The following is a 17,849-nucleotide window of genomic DNA, read 5'->3' as shown; positions in this document are numbered from 1 at the left end:
CAGAGAGAGACAGAGCATGAACGGGGGAGGGGCAGAGAGAGAGGGAGACACAGAATCGGAAACAGGCTCCAGGCTCTGAGCCATCAGCCCAGAGCCTGACGCGGGGCTCGAACTCCCGGACCGCGAGATCGTGACCTGGCTGAAGTCGGACGCTTAACCGACTGCGCCACCCAGGCGCCCCTCTAAAGATTTTATTTTTAAGTCATCTCTACACCCAACATGGGGCTCCAACTTACAACCCTGATATCAAGAGTTGCACGCTCCACTGACTGAGCCAGCCAGGTCCTTTTATATTAACAGGCCCTTTTGCGCTTGTGTGGCTTAGTTGGTTAAGCAGCCAACTTCAGCTCAGGTCATGATCTCGTGGTTTCTGAGTTTGCGCCCCATGTTGGGCTCTCTGCTGACAACTCAGAGTCTGGAGCCTGCTTCGAATTTTGTGCCTCTGTCTCTGCCCCCTCCCCCATTTATGCTCTCTCTGTCTCAAAAATAAATAAATGTTAAAAAAATTTGGAAAACAAATATATTAGCAGGCCCTTTTATGATAGTAGGAGAAAAGTGTTCTGGAAGTAAAAGTGGGAAAGTAAAAGTGGGAAAAATTCTTAATTATTTTACTGCTCATTGGTGTGTGTTTCTGAGACATGAATGAAGATGAGATCGTTGAGCCTGGATTGGGTAGTTCTTGTGTGGTGGGTCCCCAGACAGCAGAGATGTGACCTGGGTAGCTGTGGGTCTGACCAGCTATGGACTCATCATTGCTTAGTTCAGAGATGCCTGAGGATAGCTGTAGGCAGTGCTGTCCGGCAGAAGGGAGCCAGCTCTGATAGGAGAGTGCTGCTTTGGGGGTCTTGGTCACAAGTCTGTGTGTGCTCTGGCCTCTCATTCCTACTGGGCACTGAGTATTTGGTCACAGCGAGGACAGACTGGGAGTGCATCCATATTTTACATATTGGTTATCTTAGCAGGACCCTGTCTCTGTAGTGACTAGTTTTCAGAGCACAATGCTCGGCCATCATTTTCTAACTTTTTGTTTTTCTTTTTGTGACCAGATTTGTCTACCATTGTGGATTTCTTGGGCAGAGTGGAGCGAAGGTGCCAAAAGCCAAGAAGACACTGAAGCCATTTTTAAGGTCTAGGCCCCATGTTGTGAGTCTTGTGGTGGGCAGAGAAAATATGCTTTGATATTTATAAATTTCCTCATGCAGTTTGTCTTTTTTTTTTAATTGTAGAAAGCTCTCTCAGCTGTCAAAGGTGCCGACTCCGTCACTCTGAAGGATAAGTACCTGGACTGGGCTTACCGAAGCGGTGGCTACAAAAAGGCCAGAGCTGTGTTTAAAAGGTACTCTTAGGGGCGCTTGGCTGGCTTAGTAGAATGTGTGACTCTTGATCTCGGGCTTGTGAGTTTGAGCCCCATGTTAGGTGTAGAGGTTACTTAAAAAAATAACACTCATATTCTTTCATTGCTGTTATTCGTCTCTCCACCCCATACTCAGCCCCTCACACCCAGATTGTGTGTGTATGGCAAATAGTATCTGAGGAAGTAATCCAAGAGACTTTCAAAAAGTCTTTCTTGTTTTTTTTTTTAAATGGTTATTTAGTTTTGAGAGAGACAGGGACAGAGCATGAGCAGGGGAGAGGCAGAGAGAGAAGGAGACACAGAATCCGAAGCAGGCTCCAGGCTCTGAGGTGTCAGCACAGAGCCTGACATGGGGCTTGAACTCGCGAACCGTGAGATCATGACCTGAGCCAAAGTCAGACGCTTAACCAACTGAGCTACCCAGGTGCCCCAAGTCTTTCTTTTTTTGAACAATAAAAGCAGTTCATGCCTATTGTGGAAAATTTAAAAAAAAGGGTGATAACTAATAACTCATTGTAATCCCATCATCAAGAGAAAAAACACATGGTTAATATATTCTTTAAAGATTTTGTTTTCACTTATTTGAGATTATTCTATAATTACATTTTGTTGGTGAACATTGCACTGGCCTTTTCAGTAACAATTCTGCATGAACATTTTATTAAACATAGTTATGTATATACTGCTCTGTCAATGCACCATAATTTATTTGGCTTTAGTGAACATTTCCGTACAAATATTATTTGTCCATGTTGGAAATTATTTCCTTAGAATATATTGTTAGAAGTGGAATTATCGGTCATCTTCAGAAAAGACTTGAGATGTGGCAGAGGGAACTTTAAACTGTAAAAGTGTGGAAGAAGACAACAGGAAAAACTGGATAGGAAGGAGTTTGGTGGGGGTGAGGGGTAAGTCATTGGACACTGGTGTTATTGAGTGACTGGTGGTCAAGTCCAGGCCTTGCCCTGCGTCGTGGCCAGGTCTTTATTAAACCATGTGTTGTGGAGGTGCAGGCATATGTATTTATTAGATTCATGGGATGTAAGAGGCTTTGTGTCTTTGTGGAAGGTAACAGTTTTCTCCCTTTATTTTAGTTTGCAGGAAAGCCGTCCATTTTCAGTTGATTTTTTCAGGAAAATAATCCAGTTTGAAAAGGAGCAAGTAAGTGTGCTGTCAGTGTGTTCCTTGTCTGGGCAAATGAATTAATGGTTACCAATCTCTGGCAGCATTTCATCATTTAAAAAGCTCTTCTTATGTACATGGTGTACATTTCTGGTCTCTTCATCTAACCATTTTTCAGAGAGATGGCTAAGGAATGGTAAGGAAAGAAGACAAAGTACATGTCTGGAAAGTGGAAAGCTCAGCTGTTACCTCATACAGGAAACTCTCCCTGCCAGGTTGGGAGGTGCTGCTTCCTCCCACCCAAGCATCCCATTTGTCTCTTGTATTGGGTTATGAGGTAGATAGTAGGCACTCAGCAACTGTTGCTGGTGGGTTTTTTTTAAGTTTTATTTATTTATTTTTTTTGAGAGAGGAAGAGCATGCGCATGTGTGAGCGAGGGAGGGACAAGAGAGGAAGAGAAAATCTTAAGTAGGTTCTATGCTGCTAGTGTGGAGCCAGATGCGGGGCTTGAACCCATGAACCGTGAGATAATGACCTTAAGCCAAAACCAAGAGTCAGATGCTCAACCAACTGAGCCATGCAGGTGCCCCTGTTTCAGGTGGTTTTAACTGAACTTGTAAGTAAGGAAAATTACAAGAAAGTCTCAATTTAAAAAATAATATAGGAAGGGGTGCCTGGGTAGCTCAGTTGGTTAAGCAGCCAACTTCAGCTCAGGTCATGATCTTGCGGTCCGTGAGTTTGAGCCCTGTATCAGGCTCTGTGCTGATAGATCGGAGACTGAGCCTGCTTCCGATTCTGTGTCTCCCTCTCTCTCTCTGCTCCTCCCCTGCTTGTGCTCTATCTCTTTCTGTCTCTCAAAAATAAATAAATGTTAAAAAATAAAAAAAAATAATATAGGAAAATCCAAATGTGTCTGTAATTCTGTCACAATAATGCAGCCAACCATATTTATTTTAATTTTAATTGTTTAACTTTTTTGTTTACACATATACACATAAGATTTTCTTTTCATACAAGAATTATTTCTGACATACGTGGCATGTGGAGGTTCTTTCTTCTTTTTCTTTTTTAAATATTATTTTGTAAACACATTTCCTGTGTTTTCACATGGTTATCATTTTTAATGGTTGTAGTATTATTCTTAAACCTGTAGTTTTCTTAACCAGTCCATTGTAATGGACAGGTTGTTTCCAGATTTTTGATAATGAAAATAAGAGTGATGTAAGCATTTTGTTTATACAGCTTTTTTTCCCCTTTGTTCTTTTGAATAATAATTCAGGTTCTTGAGATAAATTTCTGGGACTGGAGATAATAGTTTTTTTATGGCTGTTTGTATATTGCAAGATGGTCCTCCGAAAGAAGTACATTTTTTAAATTTGTTTCTTTAATTTTTTTTATGTTTTTATTTTATTTTTGAGAGAGAGAGAGTGCAAGTGGGGAGGAGCAAAGAGAGCATAATAATAACCAGGCTTCAGATTAATAACATAATAGTTATGTGTCTTGGGCAATTCTAAACCTTGGCGTCCTCTTCCATAAAGGAGGTCATGATACTGGTTTCAGAGACGTGCAGGTTACAAGACCAAAAGGGGGTACCACCAAGAAGGGACTTTGCATTGTTCTTTGCCCGTTATGAGCCTTTAACAAAGAGTGATTCTGTTTTTCATGCATGTGTATGACATGAAGTTAAGTTGATTTTTTATAAACGAATACAGTGTTAGGTGAAGAGAAAGTTTTTTTAGTTATTTTGAGCGGGGGAGGGGCAGAGAGAAAGGCAGAGGGAGAGAGAATCCCAAGAACTTGCACTGTCAGTGCAGAACCTGATGTGGGGCCCAGACTCAAGAATTGTGAGATCATGAGCCAAAATCAAGAGACAGACACTTAACTGACTGCACCACCCAGGTGCCCCTAGCCAGCATTTTAATTTAATACTTGTAGTTGTTCTAAGAGGTATTATTGTTTTATGGGTGGGGAAACTTAAAGTCAGAGGGTTTAAAAAACTTGCTGCAGGTGATATAATTAGTATTTATATAGGCTTTGCTTTCACATAATAAGTTTTAAGGTGGACATAGCTAATATGTGCCAGAGTCCAGGTGTGCCAAAGAAAGAAATCCTTAGTTACAGGGAGTAAACCTTCCCAATTTACTTATTTAAATCCTCCTCTTCCCTCAGGTCATTCAAATATATTTTCCTGTGAACCTGCCCGTGTTCCCCCAACTGAGAATTAATCAGGCTTTTTTCCATGCTATCATAGCAAAGTGCTTTTATCACTGTTTGACATTGACTTCACTCTGGTGTCTCCTGTATTTTGACTTTCCTCTGAATACGTTGAGAGCCAGGCTGTGTTCATCCTATATCATGAGCCTTCTTCCCTACAAATCCCTAATGGGTGGTAGCTGTTTAACAATGTGATTGAAATGAATTTGTGACATTCCGAATTAGGCTTTTGAGGCAAGATTGTCTGATTATTTTGTTAGGAATCCTGCAAGATGGTGAACTTAAGAGAATATTATGAGAGGGCTTTGAGAGAGTTCGGATCTGTAGATTCTGGTAAGTAAACTTCAGTTACGGACTCGTCTGTTTGCATGTGTGGTGTGTAACCCATCAGTGTGGTTGGAACAGTGTTTAACTCTTTGTGGGTCATGGCCCTTTTTGAGAATAAAGATGGTATCCTGTTACTGCCTGCTCCCTTACTTTGTGCATAAATACTTACAGACATAATTTGGCTTATAATTTCAAGTTCACAAGATTAAGAGTCTGTGGGTCTTCTTTTAAGAACTCTGGATTAGAGAAAGATTTGCTGGGTTTGATACTCTTAAAAAATGTGGTATTTGTAAAGGAAAGGTTAATGTAGGTTAGAATAAGAGTGGGAGTGATAGCAAAGGTGGAGTGGGATACTAATTGACATTAGTTGCCACTGGCTGTTGCCACATTGTCCTCATTGAGGACCCATAAAACATTTCTGGCTGTAGGTATGTCATATAAATCCGTTTACTTATGAAGTCAAAAATATTATATAGTGCTTAAATTTAGATTAAAAAAATACGTTAGCTTTTACAAGGTTTTGAGCAGACTTTCTCCTGATGAGGGGAATGAAAATGGCATTTTTCATAACCTAAGCAAGTTTTATTAAGTATTATAAGAAGGTTATAATGAATTCATTGAAACTCACTTTCACCTTGAAAGAGACTCAGCAAAATCCTCCCGCTGAAATATTTAGTATTTTTGGTTTATGAAATACGTGGATTGTCTTGATTTAAAATGAAGGTTTTCACTTTAAAAAAGTTTTGATACTTCTCAGTGTAAAGAAGTTGAGAGAGGCATTGTTTCACGTAGGGCTCTAGGGAGATAATAGCAACAAGTTCAGCTTCTTAGAAATCTTATATTGAATCAGTATTAAATAGTTGATATAATAAAGCTTTATCAATGATCTAGTTGTATGTTTACAGTAATAACATACTGTTTCCCTTTAAAGATCTTTGGATGGATTACATCAAAGAAGAACTGAACCACCCCCTTGGTAGACCTGAGAACTGCGGGCAGATATATTGGCGAGCCATGAAAATGTTGCAGGGAGAGTCAGCAGAAGCATTTGTAGCTAAACACGCTATGCATCAAGCCGGCCATTTGTGACAAGAGGAAGAACGTAGCCCCCTTTGGGAAATAGCATTGTAAGCCCTCTTGGCCAGATTTGTATTAGGAGTTCATCTGCAGTTTGTTGAGAGATAGCAGACAAGATGGCTGTCTGATTTTGGGACATGCTTTTTTAGTTTTGTTAGCGTGTTAATTTTTAATTCCAGAAAAGAGAATTGCTATTTAGTGGCAAGAAGCTACTTGTTAAGGTCTGACCTACTACTGTACGGTCCTAAATGTTTCTCAGAATACATGGAAATCATACAACTGAGTTTTTCTTGTTACGCTTGGTCAAGAATGAGTAGCTCTAAACTGTACCTAGGGGCCAGTAATAATGGAGGAGAAAGTACAGTTCCATTTGTTTGTTCTCTCCTTATTAAAAAAGTATACATGGGGCCCCTGGCGGCTCAGTTGGTTAAGCGTCCGGCTTCGGCTCAGGTCATGGTCTCAGGGTTTGGGAGTTCGAGCCCCGCATTAGGGTGGAGCCTGCTTGGGATGCTCTTTCTCTCTCTCTCTGCCCCTCCCCTGAGAGCATGTGTACACCTTCTCTCTCAAAAAATTAAACATTAAAAAAAATATTAAAAAAAAAGTATACATGGTGTACATTTGTTGTAGGAAATACAGAGGGAGCAGAGTAATGTGGAGAAGAAATTAAAGCATCCTACAACCTCATCATCTGGAGTTAAACTCTGATTTCCTTTATGACATTGGATTTATACTGTTAGATTACTTATTTATTCACTCATTAAGTGCCCACTATTAGCAGAAAAGAAGGGAAGCTTTTGGGATGGAGGTAGGGTTTGGCGGGACAGCTGGACATCCTGAGAGAGCTTGTTGAGGCAGCAGAAGAGGATGCTGGGTATTGGGAAAAGTCCTTTAAGAGGATAAAGACTTTACAAAAGTGTCTTCTGTCTGGGACTAATCTTCAGAGAAGTGTCTACAGTGGGGAGGTCCAGCAACAAAAGGAGGACGTGGGTAGGGTGTAGATGAGAGCAGTAGAGAAGGCCTTCAGGAGCCAGAGTGGAGGATGGCTTGGAGCAGAGAGGGCATTCTGGGAGTCGGGTAGGCTACTGTTTGAATTTTACATCCTTTAACTTAACACTGTGGTCACTGGGAGAGGAATTCAGGTCACCGGGAGAAGTGTGGTTTTCCTTAGCAGTATGTTTCACTTATGTTATTTTTCTATGTCATTGAATAGCCTTAAAAACATGTAATGAATTTATAACATTCCATTGTATGGATGAGCCATGACTTATTTTACTAATGCCTTGTGGTTGGATCTTGTATATCTGATTTTTTTCTTATAAATGCTGTTGATGATTCTTACAAATCTTTGTTCACATCCCTGGTTATTTCTTCAGGAGTGTGATATTTGCTGGTAGAATTACTGGATTAAAGGGTGTAACTTTTAAAGATACTGATATGTGCTGCCAGTTTGCAATGTATGAGAATACTTTCATGCAGTGTAGGAAAAGGTCAATACTTTACCTGCGGTGGGTATTAATGAAGTTTAATGTGTTTTTCTTGGTTCTCTTGTTTTTTCACGACTATTTTTTGAACTTTTTTCTTACTAATTTAAAAGAATTTTTAAAATATTAAGAATATTAATTTTTAGTTTGTCTCTCCTTTGTTGCAAATAATTTGCCCCTAGCTTTTTTTTTTTTTTTTTTGTGGTGTTTTTTGATGCCCAGAAGATGTGTGTGTATGATACCTATTCCTCTTGCCTTAGACAACTCATTTTCTTCCCCCCAACCAGTTAACTAAATTTTCTACAACACCATTTGTGGCTTTATCCTTTATCTCTACTGATTGTGGTACTACTTTTATTATATGTTGAGTTCTTAATGATATGAGAGTCTATTTTAGGGCATTTTTACTTTGAGATTTTGTACTCTAAATGTTGTTTGCTTGTCATTTGTTGTAAAATAAGAACAGTTTCCTCTTTGACCTTTTCATGGAGTCCTGGGAAGTTTAACATTCCCAATCCCGACATGGCATTTTTGTTTCAGGAGGGAGATACATGCTTGTAAGAGATGAGAGTGAGGAGGGTGGTGGTTGGCTCCTTAACGCAAGGCGATGAAGGTGGGTCACTTGGGATCATCCCAACACCTAGGTTTGGGGCTCGTTATGCAGGTTGCGAAGGTGCATCTGGCTAGTTCACCTAGACCTGCCATGTGTGGCAATTTACATCTAATGAAATTATTTTCTCATTTACGCTGGCCACATTTCGAGTTCTTGATAGCCACACGTTTACCATAGTGGACAGCACAGATAATAGAGCTTTTATTTCTGCCATTGAAAGTTCTATGGGAGAGTGGTGACCTGGATCCAATTAGATTTGGGGAAACTGACTCATGGATCAGAACAGTTCACACATTAGTTGGCCACATTCTTTTCCCTGCAGGAAGGTCTACATAGAGGAGAGAAAAAATACAGTGTATCAGCGGTTACCCTAATTTTTTTGTAGTAAAAACTTTTATTTAAATTTTTAAATTTGAGTGTGGTTGAGACAATGTCAACATTAGTTTCATGTGTACAACAAGGATTCGACAACTCCTGCTGTGTGGCTGTGCTCACCACAGCGTGGCCACCATCTGTCACCATACAGGTCCACTACAATACCATTGACTGTATTTCCTGTACTGTATCTTTTATGCCCATGACTTACTCATTCCACTACTGGAAGCCTGTATCTGCCACTTCCCTTTACCCACTTTGCCTCTCCCCCCACCCCCATAATGCTAGTTTTGTTCAAATGTCTTTTATGGTTTATAAACACATCCTTACAGGGAGATGAAGGAATAAGCTCCCTAATGTCCCGAAAGGTTGTCATAAAGTGGCCTAGTGAGCAGGGAATCCCAGCTTCTAGCTTTTCTATTTCATTCTTAAAATGAGTATCACACCTTGAGCACCGGTATGTTATTAAGAGTTTAGGCAGCGTGGGGAAAGGCAGGGAAGGGTTCCTCCCCAGCTCAGGCCCTGCCGATCTGCTACTGCCCTCAGCTTGTAGAGGGCCAGACTTTGAGCATTAAAAAATTGGAGCCCAGCCAGACTACAGTGACAGCACCAAATGTTTAGGGTTACTGTGACAGTCATACCGTGTCTGGACATCGTTTTCATCATCTGTCCTGGTTTCTAAGAACTGTCATTAACTTAACGTGGAGAATCACTGAGCTCTGAGCTGTCTCATCCATTTGTGGGTGGGTTATAGCCCAGTTCTAGCCTGAGTTCTACGGAAACCTGTGACACAAATGTGGTTGGGTCTAAATTGCATTCAAACTTTTGAGAGCTGAGCTTTGTAGACTATCAGGTAGACTCGGGTAATTGATTAGTCTAACCAGGGATTCGAGATTTGGGGGCTGAGGCACATCATCAGCGTGGTGGGGTAGGGGTAACAGCTGGCATTTCAGACCCTGCTAGTCGCCAGCCCTGGGATGTGCACCGGCAGGAGCAGGAGCACGAGGAGCGAGAAGAATCAGACCCCGGGACCCTAGGAAGGGGGCTTGGCTGTCGGGCGCGCCCCGCCCCTCCCGCGCCGCCCCGCCCCTGGCTTCCTCGTGACCCGTGTCCCGCCCCGCTCGGCCGGGAGCACCCCCGGCTGATTGGCCCCTCCGCGGCGTATCCTCCGGCTGGCAGCCAGGCGGGCGCGTCACGTGGCCGAGCAGCGTCCAGGGCGCGGAGGCGCGGGCCGCCAGGCATGGACCGTCAGGCCGCCGGAGCCCGGGCGCTGGGGGCCGCCGAGCCGCCTCGGGGGCCGCCGCTGCCGAGCGCGCGGGAGGCGCCCCCCAGCCCGGGGGTGAGCGCGGCCGCCGCCTGCGGCGAGGGGCGGGAAGTTTCGGGGCTCGCGGGCCGGGCAGGGCCGGGCGAGGCGGGGCCGGGCGGGGGCCGCGGGGCCGGGCGGGGGGCGCCGTTTGGGCGCGCGTTCGCGCTGGAAACGGCCGGGCCGCGGCGCGCGGGGCCGCGGGGCGGGGCCGCCGAGGGCGTGAGTGGGCGAGCGGGAGCGGAGGGGAGGCTGGCTGTCCCGGGGGCGCCTCCGCCTACTTGCTAAATGGGAAGCGATGCCGATGACCGAGAGCTGGGGGCCATTGCCCGGGGCCTGGAGCGAGGCCAGGTGAGGGCGGCGAGGAGCCCGCCGTCCCCGCAGGACCTGTGTCCATGGGTGGGGATGCACAGCTAACCCTGAGCACCACATGATGTCTCATGCGCTCTCCTTTTCTGTTTACTGAAACCAAAGGCCCGGCTTGACGCAGGGTTTCCAGAAACTTGTTTTCATTTGCGCGCCAGACAGCTCCTGGTTTTCCAAAGACCGTTATTACGGGCATCACCTGCCCTTGTTTACAGTCAGTAAGTTCTGCTAGATGGCGAGCTCCGTGAGGGTAGGAATCCCCTGGTTACTGCTGTTAACCCGGCGCCTAGCTTAGGGCCCGCCACGATAGACAGCTATTCATCGGAGGAATGGAATGCTTGTTTAAGCATCAAAGATGGTACTAAACCAGAGTAAGATATAAAGATGTAGCGCTAGTGAAAAAAACAAAAAACAAAAAACTTCCGCGTGCAGATAGGATGGACTGATTTTGTCAGGACGTAGCAGGAAGGGATGTATGCTTTTTCTCCAAGGTGACAGGGTGGGGGTGGGGGTGCCTGCAGAGGTGTGGAGGTGAGGCAGTACCCGACAAATGGCTGGGAGCTGGGGACTCAGAGCCTCAGGGCCAGGGGAGAGAACGGTGCTCAACAGGTCGACGGGCTGTGTTGGGGAGGTGGGAATGCCATGGTCAATTTTATACTCCTGCATGGAGGGCTGTTGAAGATTTTTGAGCAGAGTGGCGATTGATGCTGTCAGCTGGGCAGGGGGCTGTGACAGTGGTCCACCCGAGGGGTCCGACCAGCTGACCTGCAGTAGTGACCCCGGGTTGTCATTGACTACAGAAGAGGGAGTTTATTCCTTAAATCTGGGGATGACGACATCATGAGCTAATTGGGGCAGGTGCCAAGTACAGTTTCGATGTAGGGGCAAAGAAAGTGGATTTAAATTCAACAAATGTTACATTCCTGCTCTGTGCTAGGTGTTTTCATAAGTGTTATCCCCTCATAAGCCCCTTGCAAGGTCAGGACAGTCATCTCTGCTTTCCCCGGAAGGAAACCCAGGTATGGTGGTTGAAGTGACGTATCCAAGGTCACACCCTGAATGAATGGCAAGAGCTGGGATTAAAACCAGGTCTTCGGATGCAGGCTGCGAACATTTCTTGTTCCATTTAAAGTGGTCTTGGAAGGGACAGGATTTCAGGAACTTCTGAGTGATGGGAGCAGAGAAGCATATGGTTGGCTGTGGGGGAAGAAGTATTTCCCTTCAGCGACACTTAGGAACTAAAGCTCTGTTGCCCCCATGTATCAGGAGACAGAAGTTGAAAGAATGTTGAGTTACTGAAAAGGTATAAACGAACATGGAGGTAGCAACTGTGGGGAAACAGCTACCACCCCTAGGGCTGAGGGAACAAAGGAATGAGGTTGGAATGATTACAGTTTACAGGCTCAGGGGCACCTGGGTGGCTCAGTTAACTTAGCATCCGACTCTTGGTTTTGGCTCAGGTCATGATCTCACCGTTCGTGAGTTCTAGCCCCGCGTCGGACTCTGTGCTGACAGTGCATAGCCTGCTTGGGATTCTCTGCCCCTCCCCTGCTCGCTCTCTCTGTCGTCTCTCTCAAAATAAATAAGTAAACTTTAAAAAAAAAAAATTACAGGCCCAGAAGAGAGCCTTAGCAGAGCTGAAATTCCAATCTCGGAGGAGGAAGCACAGCCCCCAAGTACTGCTGGGGTCTCTGAGCTTGGAGGAGGGGTCCTGAGGGCCTGGGAGAGAGAGCCCTGAAGAGAGAGCCCAGTGATGAGGTTGCCTCTGCAAGTGTTGGCAAAGTGTAGACGGGATCGAGCAGAAGGCGCTGCTGCCGCAGGGGCGGAGTGTCGCTGGAGTGGTGTCTGCAGAAGTAGGAAAGGGCGAAGCCCTTGGCTCCCCAACCTTGCCACATCTATAGGGCAAAGCAGAGATGTGGGTCGCAGCATCCCAGCCCCACCCTCACAAAGCTGAGGACGGAGGGGTGGGTTTGGGGCTGCAAGGCAATAGCTTAATACTGGGGACACCCCCGATATCCGAGTCCTGGGTAATTGTTTCTTCTTCCTGCAGGCTGGCTTTGTCCCAGCTGACCACTCCGGTCAGGAGAGAGACACTGAGAAGGCCGTGGATCGGCTAGGCAAGTAGACGGTGGAGGCTGGGCTGGATGTGGGGGGAGACCAAGGAATCGAGGAGAGGGACAGTCCCTGTGTCTTGTTTACCTTTTCTTCCTGGCCAGTTCTCTTTGCTGCCTTTTCTGCCTAGTGTTTCCGTGGCATCCTCCTTTGGAAGCCCCTCTGGAGCTTCCTGAAGGGAAGGCCTCACCTTGTGACCAAACCCTTCCCTTCTATTGGGAAAGACACCACAATCCTGTCTTCATATTTCAAATGAGGAAACCGAGGCTCAGAGTAAAAATGAAAAAAAGATTGTGGTAAAACACAAATATAAAATTTACCACTTGATAATTTTAAAGCGTACAAGCCAGTGGCGTTTCGTACCTTCACAGTTCTGTGCAACCACCACGCTTATTTAGCTCCAGAACATTTTCAGTACTCCAAAAGGTCACCCTGTGACCGATAAGTAGTCCCACCCCATACCCCCTTCCTTGAGCGATTCCGCGCCTCCCCCCCCCCCCCCCTCCCCGCACCAGACCATTAATCTTTCTGTGGATTTACCTGTACTGGACAGGCGAATGTGAGTTGCGTGCAAATGGAAGGGTATGCTACGTAGCCTTTTGTGTCTGGCTTCTTTCACTCAGCATGATATTTTCAAGACTCATGTAGCATGAATCAGTACATTCCTTTTTATGGCTGAACAGTTCCATCGTCTGGATATACTACATCTTGGCTGCTTATTCATCAGTTGATAGGCATTTATGAGTTGTTTATACTCTTTGGTGATTGTGAATGATGCTCTTATGAACACTTTTGTACAAGTCTTGCCTAAATACCTGCTTTCGATTCTTTTGGGTATCCGTTCAGGAGTGGAATTGTGCTATGTGGTGATTTTGTGTTTAAGTTACTGACGAGTCGGTTGAGTACATTTCAGCTCAATCACACAATTCAGAATTGACAGAACTGGGGTTTGGAGCAGGGTAGTTTGGCTCCAGAACCCATGCCCTGACCTATGACTTTTGTGCTTATAGCTGGTATTATTATACACTGTTAATAGCATGGCTGTTTTTAGGCTGATTCTTTTCCCAGCTCTGACCTGGCATCACCATGTACTTGGGGTCCATTATCCTTCTCCAGACTTTTATTCTATTATCTTGATACCTTTTGAAAATATACCTTCCAGCTCTCCCCAATATCAGGAGGAGGAGACGTGGTGGCTGCCTCTGTGGCTGATGGGTTCTGCTCTTCTGCCTGCTTTCCTCCCACTGCCCCTTGTCCTGTGCTCTTTGATGATGAAGAGAGAAATACACGAGTAAAAATTCAAGTTTGTATTATGAAAGCTTATCATCTGCCAGATGTGCTTTGCCTCAGTGACCTGTAAACTACTTAAATATATAAACCGTGCTTGATTTGCTTGATTCCCTGTGTGCATGATAAGACCTGGCAATTAATGGCCTCGTTGAAGGCAAAAGATTTTATTGAAAAGAAATGATCAATCCTACTTCGAAAAATGTAAACAGAACATTTTTTTTAAGTGCTCAGGTGGCTAAAGAACTCTGTATGCTTGTTTTACTCTTGCCCTCTTAGTATGTCTGCCAAACATTTTCCAAGCACGTGAGTAGTCCCTGTGTAGTTGCTAGTGGTTTTAAAACCTTCCTTCTGTTGATGTCTTAGCCAGTGGAGCACAGAGCATCCCTAATGGTAGTCCTGCCCATGGTGAGGGCACCCACTCGGAAGAGGAAGACTTTGCCGTGGAGGATGAGGATTCTGATGGGGACCTGAATACCTGGGAGCTGTCAGAAGGAGTGTCCGACTGCCCGCCCAAGGAACAGGCTGCTGATCTTTTTAACGAGGACTGGGACTTGGAGTTGAAAGCAGATCAAGGGAATCCGTATGGTAGGTGTGGTGTTTCTAGGGTCCCAGACCAGGTTACCTACCAGGCTACCCCAAAGGCTGACAGTTTGGATGAAGGACCCACATCTGTGAGCTCAGCCTGATAACCTTTTACAGAGCTGAAATTTCTGTGACAGCTTCTCTTTCATGTTGGGGGAAAAATGCAAATTTCACAGTTGACTTTATAATGCATCAGTTTTAACATGAAAGCAATGTTACTCTCCTAGAAATGTCTGTGTGAATCTAGCTGCTGCAGACAGCAGTGCTCTTCTGCGGTTGCTTCCTCTGCACTAAGAACCGTCCTCTGAGAAGCACAGCCTGGGCATGCAATCCTTGAAGGAGGGCTCTGCCTGTGTACTGAAAAAACATTTTTAGGGGCGCCTGGGTGGCGCAGTCGGTTAAGCGTCCGACTTCAGCCAGGTCACGATCTCGTGGTCTGTGAGTTCGAGCCCCGCGTCAGGCTCTGGGCTGATGGCTCGGAGCCTGGAGTCTGTTTCCGATTCTGTGTCTCCCTCTCTCTCTGCCCCTTGCCCGTTCATGCTCTGTCTCTCTCTGTCCCCCCAAAAAATAAATAAACGTTGAAAAAAAAATTAAAAAAAAATTCTTAATGTTTATTTGTATTAGCGCGAGCGCGTGAGCAGGGAAGGGGCAGAGAGAGACGGAGACATAATCTGAAGCAGGCTTCAGGCTCCGAGCTATCAGCACAGAGCCCGACATTGGGCTTGAATCAAGCACGAGCCGTAAGATCATGACCTGAGCCGAAGTCAGACGCTTTGGCTGAGCCACCCAGGCACCCCGCATGTGTATTTTTAAACAAAGACATGGCTAGTGTCTGTCCCCTAGACATTTTTTGGCTATGTGTCTCACCTCCCCTTCTCCTTTTAATCTGTTTTCTTTTTTTTTAATTGCTTGCAGATGCCGATGACATCCAGGGTTGCATTTCTCAGGAGGTCAAACCTTGGGTGTGCTGTGCCCCGCAAGGAGATATGATCTATGACCCCAGTTGGCACCACCCACCTCCGCTGATACCCCACTATTCCAAGATGGTCTTTGAAACAGGACAGTTCGATGATGCTGAAGATTGAGTGTGCAGCTTTTTTGCCTGGGGGGTGGGTGCACCCTCCAGATGAAGGCCTGTCTTCCTTTGTTTGAGGTGAGATGTCATATTTGAGGACACATTCCCAGTGATCCCCGAGTCGGGCACACAGACTGGTGTTAAATAAGGTCCTGATGTCCTCCAGTTCTGCTATTGTTGTTGTTGTTTTTATCGAGCTCCTCCTTGGAACGTGTGAGTGTTGGTGTCTGTGTCAGGAGGAGCTGTGTTCTTTATAAATAAAGGTAGAAAAAATTTGATTTGCTTTTGTCTCTCCCACCCCCACCCCCACCCCCACCCCTTTAATTAGATACTTATAGATAAAGCCTTACTCCTTCAGTTAAAGTTACCTGGCTTACATTTTTAAGGCTTGAGGTACTTGGACCCTTAAAAGTACTCTGTAAAAGAAAATAATGTTTTGGCCAGGGATTGGAATCCAAGAGACGTTGGTGACTTTGTGACTGATTTCTCTTCCTGTTGAAGAAAAATTGACTGTTTACTCAGTTAACAAGGGCTTTCTGCAAGTTGGAACACTAAATGGCAAATAAATTAAGCCAGCAATTATATAGCCCTCAATTGGTATGAAAGAATTTTGAACTTTGCTTTCCATTTAATCTTTTACTCTTTATAATTACTTATATGAAGTCACTGTTTTTTTATTTTTTATTTTATTAAAAAAAGTTATTTTTATTTTTGAGAGAGAGCGCGTGAGCGAGCGCTAGTGGGGGAGGGGCAGACAGAGAGGGAGACACAGAATCCGAAGCAGGCTCCAGGCTCCGAGCTGTCAGTACAGAGCCCAGTTCGGGGCTTGAACTTGTGAACCATGGGATCATGACCTGAGCTGAAGTCGGTTGCTTACCTGACTGAGCCATCCAGGTGCCCCTGAAGTCGCTATTTTTTTAATTGCCTAATTTTGTTTTATTTTATTTTTTAAAAAGTTTTATTTATTTAAGTAATCTCTATACCCAACATGGGGCTTGAACTCACGATCCTGAGATGAAGAGTCATGTGTTCTCTGAGTAAGCCAGCCAGGTGCCCCTAAGTTGCTTTATTTTAGAGATGAGAAAAAAAAAGACAAAATGTTTGGACTTCTCCAAGATCTCACAGCCAGGAAATGGCAGAACCGTGCCCTAAACCCATACGTGACTTTGGAGTCTGCTTTCCTTGGCTGCTCACCCCTGTGTGAGAACACGCCTAGAGGCGGGATCTGGGGACCATGCGTTGGCAGGTCTGCGATGCACCAGACTAAGTCACCTTTGCCTCTCTGGCAAGCTCAGGGATTGCTTCTTAACCTCCCTGCCTCCCTGCTGAAGCTGATTCAGGAACAAGTTTCAAATCTGAAATCTGAGTCAGCTCCATAGCGGTTAAATGAGCATTTAACCATTTACATGATTTTTCAGAGGCCCCACAAAGTGTGTGAGCAAGGCAGAACCTGATGAGGGAAAGCAGTGGCTTTCACTGTGAGGGGCCTCATGACCAAACCTGTCCTAGGGAGAAAAAATGTCCCCTCCACTATCCTTGCTGATGGGACAGTCATAGACCCTGTCACTATACTGCTCTGCCTTGTCTCCTCTTCCCAGTGTCAGAGCTGATTAGACCGGCATGAGAACAAGCATTTCTTTATTCTTTTTTAAAAAAATTTTAAAGTTTATTTATTCTGAGAGAGAGAGAGCACAAGCAGGGGAGGGACAGAGAGAAGGAGAGACAATCCCAAGCAGGCTCTGCGGTGCACGACCTGATGTGGGGCTTGAACTCACGAACTGTGAGATCATGACCTGAGCTGAAACTGAGTTGGACACTTAACCGACTGAGCCACCCAGGTGCCCTGCAATGATTTCTAATCAGTGTCCTAAAATGAATTGTGCTTTTAGGTACTCCAAATGAAAAAAAACAAACCCAACAACAAATACCTATTTTTTTAAATCCCTGAATGCTGAACTGAGAAGTATCAATCTCATAGGGAGAGACTATTAATATTGCTTAGTTTGGCCTTGTACCATGTGCAAGAATCCTTTCTTCTAGTCACTGCCTCAGAAGGGGCCCATCCACTGTTGGCTAGTGGTCTTTGTGAGAAAATTCTCCGTTGTTTTGAGTTGAAATCTACCCCCACATGGTCCTGGTCTGCTCTGTGGTCCTGACTTCCTTTCAAATATAGGAAATTAGCAATCTTTTTTTTTTTTTTTTTTAAAGTTTATTTTAAGAGAAAGAGAATCCCAAGCAGGCTCTGCACTGTCAGCACAGAGCCTGATGTGGGGCTCGAACCCATGAACCCTGGGATCATGACCTGAGCCAAAATCAAGACTCAGACATTCAACCAACTGAGCCACCCAGGCACCCAGAAATTAGCAATCTTATCCTCTCTCTGTCTTTCTGTTTTCTAGCTAAACCGTCAATAGGCAGTTGCATATATGTGTCTGGCATCAGAAGGGACAAGGAGGAAGGCGGAAGGAGAGGGCATGTTGTGGGGATTTTTGAGGTTTTGGAAGGTGTTGCAGCATTGACAGGTTGAGATTGTTCTGTGAGGGTGTGTAGTGAGGAG

General features: G+C 45.0%; 2 protein-coding genes across 4 annotated transcripts in view; both read left to right on the top strand.

The window, feature by feature from the left end:
* UTP6 (UTP6 small subunit processome component) overlaps nucleotides 1-8,059 on the top strand; it is a 30,554-nt gene extending 22,495 nt beyond the window's left edge. For both annotated transcript variants that reach the window (XM_045044416.1, XM_045044417.1), the window contains exons 15-19: nucleotides 1,047-1,127; nucleotides 1,227-1,336; nucleotides 2,449-2,515; nucleotides 4,952-5,024; nucleotides 5,950-8,059. In XM_045044416.1, the coding sequence (XP_044900351.1) occupies nucleotides 1,047-1,127; nucleotides 1,227-1,336; nucleotides 2,449-2,515; nucleotides 4,952-5,024; nucleotides 5,950-6,107 (489 nt within the window). In that variant the 3' untranslated portion in view covers nucleotides 6,108-8,059. The remainder of the gene's footprint in view (nucleotides 1-1,046; nucleotides 1,128-1,226; nucleotides 1,337-2,448; nucleotides 2,516-4,951; nucleotides 5,025-5,949) is intronic.
* A 1,688-nt stretch (nucleotides 8,060-9,747) lies between these two features.
* COPRS (coordinator of PRMT5 and differentiation stimulator) lies at nucleotides 9,748-15,570 on the top strand. Of its 2 annotated transcripts, none has more exons than XM_023243545.2 (4): nucleotides 9,748-9,903; nucleotides 12,284-12,350; nucleotides 13,999-14,220; nucleotides 15,133-15,570. In XM_023243545.2, exons 1-4 carry the CDS (start codon nucleotides 9,805-9,807, stop codon nucleotides 15,300-15,302), a joined length of 558 nt encoding a protein of 185 aa, XP_023099313.1. In that variant the 5' UTR covers nucleotides 9,748-9,804; the 3' UTR covers nucleotides 15,303-15,570. The 2 variants fall into 2 exon arrangements, with proteins under 2 accessions (XP_023099313.1, XP_006940135.3); XM_006940073.5 differs by lacking the exon at nucleotides 9,748-9,903 and adding an exon at nucleotides 10,069-10,218.
* Nucleotides 15,571-17,849: the final 2,279 nt, after the last annotated feature.

The sequence above is a fragment of the Felis catus genome, chromosome E1, assembly GCF_018350175.1.
Source record: "Felis catus isolate Fca126 chromosome E1, F.catus_Fca126_mat1.0, whole genome shotgun sequence".
NCBI lineage: Eukaryota > Metazoa > Chordata > Mammalia > Carnivora > Felidae > Felis > Felis catus.
This window is presented reverse-complemented; position numbering and strand designations above follow the sequence as displayed.

Coding starts and splice junctions, on each gene's coding strand:
- COPRS (XM_023243545.2), top strand. CDS start 9,805: ATGGACCGTCAGGCCGCCGGAGCCCGGGCGCTGGGGGCCGCCGAGCCG. Junction 9,904..12,283: donor AGGCGCCCCCCAGCCCGGGG/GTGAGCGCGGCC, acceptor TTCTTCCTGCAG/GCTGGCTTTGTCCCAGCTGA. Junction 14,221..15,132: donor AGATCAAGGGAATCCGTATG/GTAGGTGTGGTG, acceptor AATTGCTTGCAG/ATGCCGATGACATCCAGGGT.